Genomic DNA, 12,742 nt, shown 5'->3' on the forward strand with positions numbered 1-12,742 from the left:
CACTGAAAAGCCCGAGTCCCCCCCACGTTTCCCCGGCCGATCCCAGCCCGCCTCCCTGAGGGCGGTGCTGCCCCGCGCGGGGCCCGCCGGGAAGCGGCGCGCGCCGCCATGGCGCTGGCGGAGGAGGCGCTGCGGCGGCAGCTGGGCAAGGTGCGCGCGCTCGCGGGGGGCGGAGGGGAGGGGAGGGGAGGGGGCGCGCGGGCGGCGCTGAGGGAGGGCGAGGGCGGAGGGAGCCGGCGGCGGGGGCGGCGCGGGGCCGGGATGGCGGCTGGGCCCTGGGGGCGGCTGCCGAGGGACTCCCGTCCCCTCCTGTCCCGTACCTTCGCACCTTCGCATCCCGGTGTCTGCGCTGTCCTAATACCGCCGAGCTTAAAGTTGCGCCACGCATCAATTTACCCCCCTGGTTAACGCTGTGCCTCGCTACTCAAACCTTACTCTTCACTCATCGGAAATCCATAACTTTTTTTTTCCCTTAATGGCATTCCCCACCTCCACGCCTTAGCAGCACAGACGCGTTGTTGTAGCATCGCTCTGAGCGTTTTAATTCCCGCGTGAGAAACTGAGGGGCACGTATTTGGGCTTCGGCCGTGCCAAATAATTTTGGGTGCGAAATGAGGAAGGTCTGTACGTGAGTCAGCCCGTAAATCCTGTGATCTTTAAAAGAGAATAAACTGCTTGATAGGAATGCTATCAATAGAAGGAGGCCAGCTGGGGAAAGATGACTTTGGTTTCACAACCAGCTATATCAACGCCTCCAAAAAATGCCCTAAGTGTAAGTTGTGTAGACATTCTTAATTAGGGAACGTTGGATTCTTTTTTTTTTTTTTTTTTTTTTTTTTTTTTTTTTTTTTTTTTGTGCATGACTTTGCAGAATCCAGTGATGGGAGAAGCTGACTGAAAGGTGTTTTTTGTCAGTAGCTCTGTTTTCCTATAGACAGTAGAAAATAACTGTGCCATGCCCACAGCTGTCACATTACTGCCAGGGTGACAGACTGAAGAGAAAGTCGATTCTAGCTACTGTTTTGTGACAATTATTCCAGGGCAGTGAGCAGCTCTTTAAGCTACTGTCAGGCAGCAGTTTTGTTTGCTTAGGCAAGGGTTCCAAAAAAATAGCACTAGGTTCCTAAAGGAGAAGCAGAGGCTCTAATCTAGGAAATGGAAAATACTCTTTGTAACTTTGGAATGTGGGAGGATGCAAATCTCTTGGAAGCTCAGGTATTGGACTGGCTGGGGACAGTCTCAATGAGGCAGCAGTAATTCGTTTTCTCAGCTCTCAAGGACAGCTTAAAAATGAAAAAAAATCCTAGAGGCTGATTACTTACACATTTGACACATTTGTGGAAAGTGACATGTTAGTAAACGCTTTTAAAATGTGTACAGGTGGACCTGAGTTTAACTCTGTCAGTAAGAAAATAACCTCCTTTTCCTAAGAGGTTCATATTCTTACATTCTCTTTAATATGTGCAGAGGAGACTAAGTTTTACTAAACTTCTACAGACACAGCTGTAAAGGAGAAGAAATTATATATAAGCAGTGATGTTCAGAATTTCAACAGCAGACCTGCAATAGCTTCAAAGCTTTTGTAATCAATTCTCTTTGGTAATTTATCTCACATCAAAATTATTTCTAGTATTTATAATACTAAAGTAATTATTACCTTCCCCTTCTTGTGTTTCTGCCTTCTATAGTGTCCTTTTCCCTAACTCTCATACAGAAGCCTTTGAAGTGAAACTTTTTTCCTTATTTTTTTCTCCCCCTTCACAGTACAAGTTCAGAGACCTGACCATAGAAGAGCTGAAGGATGTAAGCAAGACCTACCCCAACTTCACATTCTCCATGAACACATACAGTAAGAAGTGATACACTTAACTCTGAACTATTTGTGGAGATTCTTACTTGCCATAAATGCAGGCTGTGTGTAATAGAATGTGAATATATTTCTGTTGTGTTCCTGTCTTTATGTTGACTTGCAGTAAAATTTCTCCTGCCACATTATTGTTCCTGAATGCTCTTCCAAGGATGCATACATATAAAAACCTTGGCACTTCATTTACTTCATCTTACTTCAACTTCTCAGTAATTATAGAAGATTGATGTAACAACATTTTTCCCATATTTCATTATTGTATTGAAAGTATTTTGATGGCTTTAGCTTACAGAGTGAGGCTTCCAGAATCCATCAGCCTGACTGGAAATTCCTACAACATCAGCATTACCCAGGACAGAGGGTTTTCAGACTAATGATGTGCTTAGTTGTACCAATGCAATTTCTGCTAAATTTAATTAAGAAAATATTTTAAAAGGTCGGGGGTGCCTTTGGTAATATTCTAGCCTTAGTTCTTTCAGAAGCAGTTAAAGAAAAATCACTGTTGGATATTTGTAGTTGTGGATGGAATTGTTTTGCCAGGTTTGAAAGGAGTTTTTTGGGTTTTTTTTAACTGCATTTTTCATTTCAGCCTTCAAGGATGGATCCCAGAAGGACCTCCTGAATTTTAGTGGTACTGTTCCAGTGAAATATGGTAAGATAAATCAAATATAATTTTCTTGGCAGTTCTGAATCCAAATGTAGAATATGTTGGGTGCTGCCTCTTAACAGTTCACTGTGCAGTGAACTGTTAAGTCTTGAGAGGGGACTAGAAAATATTTTGTTTGAATTGGCAGAAGTCACTTCTACTGCAGAAAGAAGTGCACAGATGCTGAAATAAGGTGTTATTAATTAAATAAATAAATAAACTATTTTAAAAATAGTTTTGTTTGTTAGCAAACTCTTTGATGCTAATGGAGCTTGTGTGAACTCTCTGAGACCTACACTTGTATAGACAGTGTCCAAAAATAACTTGTAGGCAATTTTTTATTTTCAACTTAAAGCCTTTAAAGTCTGATGCAAAGCTCTTTACAGATGCTTTTTTGCACTAGGTGTTAAGTCATAAAATAAGTATGAAATACAGGTATGAAAGCTTTCTTTGCTGGGAAAAGGGGACATGTTGGCTGAGAGAGGACCCTGGGAAGCAAAACAGCAACAGAGCTTTATATTAAGAAATGCACAATAAGTAGCATTTCAAGTTGATCTGGTTTTATTAATTAGCCTAAGTAATATAAATCTCTTCCAGTGTGAATCTGGAAGTGCTCTGTCAGGCTTTTTTCCTTTGTTACTACAAACAAAGTGTGAATTACATCACACACGACTGGTCTTAAGTGTCTCTTCTCAGAGCAGAAGTTAGTAATGGCTTTTATTTTAGCAGGTAATTCCTATAACATACCTGTTCGTCTGTGGATCCTGGATTCTCATCCCTTTGCTCCCCCCATTTGCTTCCTGAAGCCAACTCCAAACATGGGCATTGCAGTGGGGAAACACGTGGATGCACGGGGCAGGATTTATTTGCCCTACCTGCAGAACTGGAGCCATGTAAGAGGTGGGGTGGCTGACAGGGAGGGAAGCATTTGGGAATATTGCAGGGTATCATGTGGAGCTTTCAGGCAGTCTGAGGCTGGTAAAAGCAGTTGGAAGTAATTCTAATGAAAAAAGGGACTGATTCTTTATAAAGTAATGTTAGCCTCATGATACTTTGTTGCTGTGAATAGTGAGAACAGTTGAGTATCTCTCAGGAAAGTTCAGTGTAAGTTTCTGCCTTTTGGGTATGTCTCTTTTGGCAGAACTCTGAAACACCACAGAGATTCAAAAGTCAGTGCTGTTGCTAAATGATTTTATGCACTGTATTAAATTACTCACTTAAATATGACTGCCAGGCCAGTAAAAATTATTTAATGAATGCCAGCTTTTAAAAATGAATGGGCTGTATTTTGCATATTGATACAGAAATTCCTAAGGGAACTTCTATTGACTTCACAGTGTTTAGCCTGGAGGAGGACTGAGATGCCAGAACTGTGGACAGTTGAGCTCATCTAATAAGACTGAACTAACTTCTCTTTAGCTAGGATTTGTAATACTTTTATAATACTGGATGTGGCTATATTAAAGGCTTCCATATATTCAATGGATGCCTTCAAAAACTACTAGCACTGGTAATTTCAGTTTTAGTTATGAGGAATTTTGTTAAATTCCTCATACTCCTGTTTGGAAAGTATCTTCTCAAAGTGATGCTTTTCTCTCGCTTAGGTGTTTGTGTACATGTTAAGAGTGTCAGTATTTATAATGTGATTAAATTTTGTATGGCTCTGGCAGTTCATAGCTGATACCACAACATGAAATAGCTGTTCAGCTTTTTTGTCTTCTGTCTGCTGTATTTCAGCCTAAATCAACTCTCATTGGATTAATCAAGGAAATGATTGCAAAGTTTGAGGAAGAGCTCCCTTTGTACTCACTGTCATCTTCTGATGCAGCCAGGCAATCAGAACTTCTCTCCTATATTGCAAAGATTACTGAAGGTGGGGATGTTTTCATGGACTCATTTCTAATGTTTTTATAAAATATATTCACTTACTGTCATTACCTGATGTCACAAAGAAACCTACATGGTTTATATTTTGCAAATTTTATGCCCGTGGTCTGTATGCACCTGTAACAGCAGCAAAGAGAGTGCTGGTTTTGTGGTATCAGTGTTTAGCTTCTTGCTGTTGTCATGCTTGTGTATTTCTACTTAGTGAAAAAACCAATCCTGTCTAGAGAGGAATATTTGTTTTACACCTTGCAAGTTGTGATGGATTATCCGTGGTCAGTCTTGACTGCTATTTTGAAACTTGATTCAACTTGATGTAACTTGATTCAACTCTGGCACAACCATGATCCTTTATGAAGCAGCAATACCTGTATTGATACAGTGTGGACCAGTACCCAAGTTTGTGGTTTTCTTTTAATTGCAGGAGAGACTGACATGAAATCAAGGAATAAAACTGGAAGCAGAAATGAAGGATGTTTTAACAAAATTACTGTTGTTGGAGCTGGAGATCTTGGCATTGCATGTGTACTAGCAGTTGCAGCAAAGGTACATAATTCTTAAAAATAGCAAGAGACCTGATTAAGAGAGAGGATTCCAATCTAGTTCTTATGATCTGACACTAAGGAACACCTCATCAGTTTTAACAACTGTCACTGCATAGGTCATTTGTCTCTTCAGTTAACTTAGGGACTTGCAGAGGTGTTCGTTTTCTGCCCTGGTTTCTCAGTTGGCTTTTTTAATTCAAAGGGTTGAGTATTGAATTCACTTACTTTGAAAATCCCTAAAGGATTCTTGTCTCAGCAGTAGCCTCTTACAGCTGGGATCTCCTAGTTCCCTGGAAAAGGATAGTCTGTAGATTGGCTGTACTGCATCACAGCTGTATGTTAGATACAACATTAACAGTATTTTCTTAACAGTAGTTTTTAGCACCAGTAACAGTAATTTTTGACTTCCCAGAGATATTTAGGAAGTCCAGCTGGGAAAAAACACATTACAAAACAAACAAAAAACTCACAAAACTAAGTCCTTTTCCTTGTGATTTGGCAGGAATTTTGACCAGTAATTTTGTTTGATTTGTACACAGTACAGCAGACAATGAAATGGGAGGAAATTTGGTTCTTATTCCTCATTCCCACATGAACAAGTTTTGTTTTGGTTTATTATTGATCTGTATTATTTTTATTCATACAGGATGTTGCAGACAAGGTGGTTCTTTTGGATCTTTCTGAAGGTGCAGCAAAAGGAGGGACCATGGATTTGGAGATTTTTGCTGTGCCAAATGTGGAGATCAGCAAAGGTATGAGATGTTGTTTCTGGAACAGGAGTGGGTGCTGTACTGTGTGTGCTTGTGCTCATTTTAACAAGAGCTGGACACCTGGGGGGAGACAGTGGCACATAGGCTATCTTTTTTTTAAAAGTCTGTACTTGCAGGTAAGAGGCTAATGCTGAAATTGGACTCATGCAGAAATACAGAGCAGCCAAGCTAGAACTTTTTTGTCATGAGCAGAGAGAGGGAGGGAAGGGGGGGAAATATTTGCATGGGAATTAGTGAAGGCTGTGAAAGCAGTGTTCAAAAGGCTGACAAATAAAGGTGTGTTTCACAGTGCTGCTTTTCTAGCTTGATGTTCATTAAACATGCACATGGGGCAAGAGAGTCCTTGATCTCTATCACTGCATATTCAGACAATGAGTCCTTAATAACCTTGTCCTCAGTCAACAAGGGACAGTGCCATGTCTCTCTAATTAGTGATTAGTTATAGCCTTTGATGGTTACAGAGGTTGAGGCCATGCAGCTCAGAAGTTTTTCCACAAGGAAAGCTGGAGCTGAATTGAGTAGCATTCTTCCTTGCTTATGTGTCATGTTTCCATGTTCCTTGCACCCTTTGCAAGATTAAATTAGGGGTTTTCTTGTGCTTCTCTTTTAATTTATCTTATTTTGGGGACAGGGACTAGTTCTGGTTCCACCAGGCATCTTTGTGGTTTATTCTGCACCTGGCATTGCCTGCTGTGCATTCTTTGATCTTATCTTGCAGGTTTTACTGCTAGCACACCTTTTTGCCTGAACCCTGGTTGTGCAACTGTGCCACATATCTGTTTGTGCCTCTGTGGTTGCCTGTTGCATGTTTGCATTTAGCTGTGATATAAGAAGCTTGGTAGTGTTACAATACTACAAAATGCTTGTATACTGTCACCTGCTATTTTAGTATGTTTCTATCTAGCTTTGGGCAAGCTGGTATTAATTCTATCCTGTTTAGTATGGTTTTAATTTGTCAGTGCATTATACCTCTGCTTTGGCTTCAGCTGGTTACAAAAGTGGGGCAACAGACAAATCACCTTATTTCTGTGTCCAGGCTTGATCACCTGTGTGGCACTCAGATATTCAGAGATACCTGCTCAAGGCAGCTTTGACTTATAAATTCCTGCAGCAAGTGTGGTTGTGTATTTATTTGAGCTAAGTATAATTTGTCTTTTGTTTGAGTTAATAAATAGACTTTTGGAGTGCTTTTCATGTGTCTACATGCCCTTGATTAAGGTATAAGATCAGAAATTATAGAAGAAGCCTCATATAAAGGAGTAAAAATCTTTCCCCTTTAAGTGTTGGAATAAAAATTAAGGAGCATTTTCATGGATTTTTTTTTCTTTCTTGCCAGGAAAACTTGAAAAAATTTATTTGTCAAAGCTAGATGTTTTCTGGTCTCTGCTCTGTAACCTTCGACAAATTGTAGTCTACCTTTTGTTTTTGATACATATAAACCAGGAAAGTAGCTCTGTGGGAGAGCTGTGTTTTATAGGTGCTGTGGAAGTGCCCTAAATTCCACACTGGGGGATATGAGGGGGACAGGAGCAAAGAATCCCTAATTAAGCTGGATGCTGTAGTTCAGCCTTTAGAACAGCTCTTGGTTTTGCATTCAAAACTCAGTAGAATGACATAAATGTCAAAATTTCTTTTCTTTATATTTTTAGATTTTTCTGCTTCAGCTGATTCCAAAGTTGTGGTGCTTACAGTTAATTCTCTGGGTAATGCTCAGACTTACCTCGATGTCATACAAAGCAATGTGGATTTGTTCAGAGGAATTATTCCAGCAGTATCTCACTACAGTCAGAATGCTGTTCTGCTTGTTGCTTCTCATCCAGGTATGCTGGTACTTTGCATAATGTTCTGTCCCTCACCTGGCTTTTTCTCTGGCCTGTTTTAAAAATATGTTACTGATGAATACACCTGGTTAGTCAAAAATTCTTGCTACTCTGAAAGATGTTTTCCTTTTCAGCTTTGAGCAGGACACTGTCTTTGAGGGTTTTTTCTTTACTGTTACCAAGATAAAAGAAAATAATGTACTTTATTTTGTGTAACAGGTATGTATTTCTGTATGTTTCTGTGCATAGTTTCAACCTGTGTCTACATCAGTAGCATCCATTGGCTGTTGTCTTGTCAGTTGTGAGTTTTATGTGCACATTTCTCCTTTCAGGAAGGATAGATCCATGTGGGTTATGTGCCATATGATCACACTTACAAGCTACTCAGATACAAAGTATAGCATTAATAGTAAATATTGCCGCTAGAATTTGGTGAAAGGTTTAAATTTCCAGGTTTTTGGTACTGTGAACAAAGACAAAGCAAAATCACTACTTAGGAAAGGTAAAGAAGTGTGAGGCTCTATCCTGTAGTGCACTGAAGACAGCTCTTCTCATTCTCTTATCATTATTGTTCTTATTTTTTCACTTCTTCCCCACCTGACTTTGTGTTTTAGGTTGAAATATGTTCTTACATGCTTATGCCTTTTCTAAAGTAAAGTCTAGAGTTTTTCATAATGATGATTCAAAAGTTGCAGTTGAGTTGAATTTTGAGTGGTCCTTCATTGACAACATGATTTTTTCTTTGACATTTAGTTGAAGTAATGACATTTGTGTCATGGAAGCTGAGCTCATTTCCCAAAAGCAGAGTAATTGGAGTTGGTGCCAACCTCGATTCAGAGAGATTTCGGTACATTCTGACCAACCTTTTGAAATCAAAGGTGCTGGCAAAAGATGCCTGGGTTATTGGTGAACAAGGGGAAGACAAAGGTAAAGTGATGCTTTTTTAATGACCATGAGCATGTAATGTCCTGGCAGGGCCTAAATAACTGAATAATGAAAGAATAATTGAGAAAAGTAATTAAGATAACGAGAAAAGTAATAAGAAGAGTGGTAAATTCTCATCATAATGGCTTTAAGTAATGCAGTTGTGGGGTACCAAATCTGTAGACTGGAGTAGTAGCAAAAGTATTTGCCATTTGTCAGAGGAAGAAAAAAAAAAACAAACAAAACAAACCACCACCTCAAATGCTTTTGTTTTTTTGGTTGTTTCTATTTAGTACCATCATGGACCAGCTGTAATGTAGCTGCAAATCAAACAGAAGCAATGGCTGCTCGTAACTCAAGGGAAAAGGTGGCTAACACGTAAGCACCATTATAACTTTTTCCCTTCATGTTTAGGCACTTGGTGTTTACATGTTTTTCAGCTCTTCGTGAATGGGGAAAGCTTGCTCTAAATGGTTCATACTTTGAGTTAACAGGAAATTGTAGGTCAAGTTGTCATTCACTTTTATGGATCTGTATACGGCTGTTTTTTCTGAAATTCTTACCAACATTGTGCCTGTGGCAATGTAAGGAGACACCATGATACACAGCAGAATATCAGAGCTGTTTGATTGTGTATTTAAAACATATACCAGACAAGTCTTCTGGCCCACTTTTCTCAGAGCTTGTGTTGGAAGCATTTGCTTCAAAGTCAAGCACCAGTTTGGATGAATTTAACTGATTTAATTATCAGTTACACTTCTTGACAGAACAGAGAATTGTTACAAGTGTAGAGAAAAAATATTGTAAAGAAATTCTTTCCAGAAATTCTATATTCCATTGTGTTGTTTTCCAAACAGAGAATTTTATTTTCATAGTACACTTTACCTGACACAGTACACTTAAACCTGTATTTTGGGTTTTACATAAAAACCAAAATAAAAATAATTACAATCTCATCATCACGTTTTTCTCTTTTTCCTGGTTTATGTTTAGAGCTATGGAAGTCTTAAAGGGAAAAGGTCAAAGATCTTGGTCTGTTGGGCTCTCAGTTGCTGATTTGGTTGACAGCATTCTGAAAGATAAAAGAAAGGTTCATTCTGTATCCACTCTGGCAAAGGTAAATGTGTTATTAATACCTTTTGGTTGGCATTATAATTATATTATTTATACCAGATATGACCATTAATTTTAGCAGCACAGACATCTCATTGTTCTGAAGTAGTGCTACTGCCATTACTTTCTTCCAACAACAGCTCTCAAAAAAATCACTTACAGTTTTAATCTGAAACCAATAGTAAAAGTGGATTATTCTCCTAAAAATACAAGTCCAAAGAGAAAATACATTTAAGGTTGCTGCCCAGCACCCCTGGAATTGCTGGATTTGGCAAAAGTGAGTTGTAGTTTTAGAGTGTTTAGTATTAAATGTAGGCTTTTTTAGGAGCCAATAGAATTTTGTATCTTTTCTGAAAGTATAAAATGCATTTTCTGCCAGCATTTTATTTGATTAAGTTTGAAACAGCTGGTTTTTTTACTCCTTAGTACTTTCCTTAAGAGGAGAAGGTTATGAAGCAATAGTTAACTTAAAGTTGTAGACTGAATTTTGTTTGAAGTTTCTCCTGAGAGGCTTCACTAAAGCATTAGGTCATTCCATATGATGAGAAAAACCATGTAGAAACATTTATTTGTCACTTTAATTTAGAGCCTTCAGAAGGACAATTTGCATGTTCCTGTGCAGGGAAGTTGAGCTGGCTGCTTATTTTATTGAGTACAAGCACATACCTAATTAAATCATTATGTTTCAAGTGAAGTTTTTAATCATTCCTGAACTAAATATAGATACAGAGGGGTCACATGTCTCTTAAAGTATCTATAGAATGTAAAATGTCCCAGATGACAAAAATAAAGACAATCTACAATGTAAACTTGAATTATAGCGATATAAGTTTGATAAATTCTTTTGCAGAATCTGTATGGGATCAATATTTGAGAAATTTTTCACTGTTCTTAGGCTGCATTATTTAATTTTTTTTGTTCAGTCCTAAAATAACTGATACTGTACTATGAAGTGTCCCTGCTTGTTCTAGCTAAGAAATGGTGTTTAGTGGAATAAGCTTTGTCTGCACTATAGACATCTATCTACCTATCTTGGAAAAATTCCCCAACAGTGGCATGGTTCACCAATTTTTATCTGCATGGTAATATTTTACAGTTTCTATACAGTAACCCACTGTACAGTATCTAAAATTAAAAGAATTTGACCTATCCAAACACGCTATATGTTGGAATATCCTTGGTTAATTAAAATAATCAAGTTATTTTGTGTAATTGTACGCTTTTGTGTAGTTGCAGCAGAAATAAGCAACTGTGTGTGTGACAGCGTTCTTTGTGTTTCAGGGGTGTTGCAATATAAACAGCGAAGTGTTCTTAAGTCTCCCATGTATTCTTGGAACCAGTGGAGTGATTGAAATGGTCAGACTGGAGGAAGACCCACTGGTGCAAGAGAAACTGCAAAGCAGTGCAGGCTCAATTCATGACCTTCAGCAGCAGCTGAAACTGTAAGGAAGCACAAGGGAAGCCTCTGTGTCTGCTCACTGAAGTTGGAGATCTGCAAGGCAGAAGAGGCTGCTTCATGTGTATGGATTTCTGTAGCAAACAGGAAGCTTTGTTACTTTACTTTCCAAAAGTGCTTTCTCAGTTTAGGTTTAAATAATTTAATACCGCACTGTATGGCAATTTTTTCTTTGTAAAGTGCACTTTTGGTAGCCAAAATGAGGCAGGTAACACGCAAGAATATTTTACCTAAATTCAGGTGGCACTTGCCTGTGGGTTTTGGCTGCCAGTTATAGCCTGATTCTTGGGTTATTCTTAGCTTTTTGCACCTCTTTACGAGGCAAAAGAGACGGGCTTACCCAGCTCTGCAGAAGCTCCAGTGTGCACAGCCCACTTGAACTCTCCCTCGTGGCTTTTAAATGCTGTATCTGAGGCTTGCTTAGGCTACAGTCACACTCCAGCTCCACAGGCACTGGGGATGCAATTCCATAGCTCCATCTTCTGTGGCTGTAAATGTTCTTATGTCAACGGACTCCTGTTATTTTGCTGTTTACTAAGGGGAACATGGTGTTCACAGTATCCTTCAAACCTGAACTATTGGCTGTGGATTTCTGTTCACACTTTATCATGTCTGAAATACTCCAATCATGACTTGCTTGTTTTTGTGTTGTGAGGACATTCAGAGCACTAAAGCACCTGCAGTTCTCACTACACACATGCAGCACTGCAACAGGGGTTCTTCCTGAATGGGAGAAGCAGGAGCTGGGCTTCAAATAAAAATAAAAGGTAAAATCCAGCAGTTAAACAGCACAGGTGTATCTGCACAATTCAGATGTCAAACCAAAGCTGGCTGGGAGCTTTACATCAGCATCTGGAGAAGGCAACAGAACCTGTAAGCCTCTTCCCTGGAGACCAAGGATGTGATGAAAAAGAAGGATGTGGATTTGTAGGTAAAAACCAGATGGTTGAGATCAAGGGGGTTTCAGGTTCTAACCTCTTGATTTACTTCTGGTAAAAGACTGTATTCCTTCTGATTATACCTCAGCATCACATGGCAGGCACAGAGGTCTTGGGCTCCACTCCTGCTGTGTGCAGCTTAGGAATGTCATTCCACGTTTACACTTTGAGGGGTGTCTGGTTGGAAATTTTCCAAATATTGTTGGAAGTTTTCCAGATATTGTTGGAAATTTGTTCTGAGCAAAAGCAGAATTTGTGGCAGAGCAAAGATCTGATCCTTTGTGCCTTCCAGTTTCCATTTCACAAAGAGCCAGGCATGCAGGGAGTTCTGAGTGTATACTGATCTCAGAACTGGATTAAACATAGAAAGAAAAAACCTTCAGTAATTCAGACTTTTTCTTTTTTGAATACCCAAATGTCTTTCACTGTAGTGGTAAATGACTGGGCAAAATTAGTGATGGCTACAGGTAACCAACTTTGCTGCTATATTTTTTAAAAGCTGCACTTTGGGGTTTGGTTTTTTCACTTACTTTGGAAAAAAAACTATGAGTTTAAGTTTTTACATTATTTTTCATGGTGGTGTTTCTCATCTGTTGGGCATTTCTTTTCATGCGAATAATCAAGCTGTTGTTTATTTAGTTTGGTGTTTATGTAATAATTTTAATCTAAAATGCTGCCAGCTCTTAAAGGCGTGTTTTGTGCATTAATCTGATGTTGCGTTCGTGTCGTACTCCTTGATGGCACCACTGGCCGCGCTGGGCGGCGCTCCGGTACCGCCG

General features: G+C 39.3%; 1 protein-coding gene across 2 annotated transcripts; it reads left to right on the plus strand.

The window, feature by feature from the left end:
• Window positions 1-87: 87 nt before the first annotated feature.
• On the plus strand, window positions 88-12,645 carry UEVLD (UEV and lactate/malate dehyrogenase domains). 2 transcript variants are annotated; one of them, XM_084208572.1, is made up of 12 exons: window positions 88-150; window positions 1,765-1,849; window positions 2,457-2,519; window positions 3,240-3,406; window positions 4,251-4,386; window positions 4,822-4,943; window positions 5,589-5,694; window positions 7,362-7,532; window positions 8,286-8,459; window positions 8,750-8,834; window positions 9,450-9,573; window positions 10,851-12,645. In XM_084208572.1, the coding sequence occupies exons 1-12, from the start codon at window positions 109-111 to the stop codon at window positions 11,013-11,015; spliced, it is 1,440 nt and encodes a 479-aa protein (XP_084064698.1). In that variant the 5' UTR covers window positions 88-108; the 3' UTR covers window positions 11,016-12,645. The 2 variants fall into 2 exon arrangements, with proteins under 2 accessions (XP_084064698.1, XP_084064699.1); XM_084208573.1 differs by having other exon boundaries at window positions 3,243-3,406.
• Window positions 12,646-12,742: the final 97 nt, after the last annotated feature.

The sequence above is a fragment of the Fringilla coelebs genome (assembly GCF_963513975.1).
Source record: "Fringilla coelebs genome assembly, chromosome: 6".
NCBI lineage: Eukaryota > Metazoa > Chordata > Aves > Passeriformes > Fringillidae > Fringilla > Fringilla coelebs.

What these genes read in the sequence shown, in the direction of transcription:
- UEVLD (XM_084208572.1), top strand. Translation starts at nt 109, where the DNA reads ATGGCGCTGGCGGAGGAGGCGCTGCGGCGGCAGCTGGGCAAG. An exon ending in ATTCTCCATGAACACATACA is followed by an intron (nt 1,850 to 2,456) that starts GTAAGAAGTGAT and finishes TTTTCATTTCAG; the next exon opens with CCTTCAAGGATGGATCCCAG. An exon ending in GCTTGTTGCTTCTCATCCAG is followed by an intron (nt 7,533 to 8,285) that starts GTATGCTGGTAC and finishes TTTGACATTTAG; the next exon opens with TTGAAGTAATGACATTTGTG.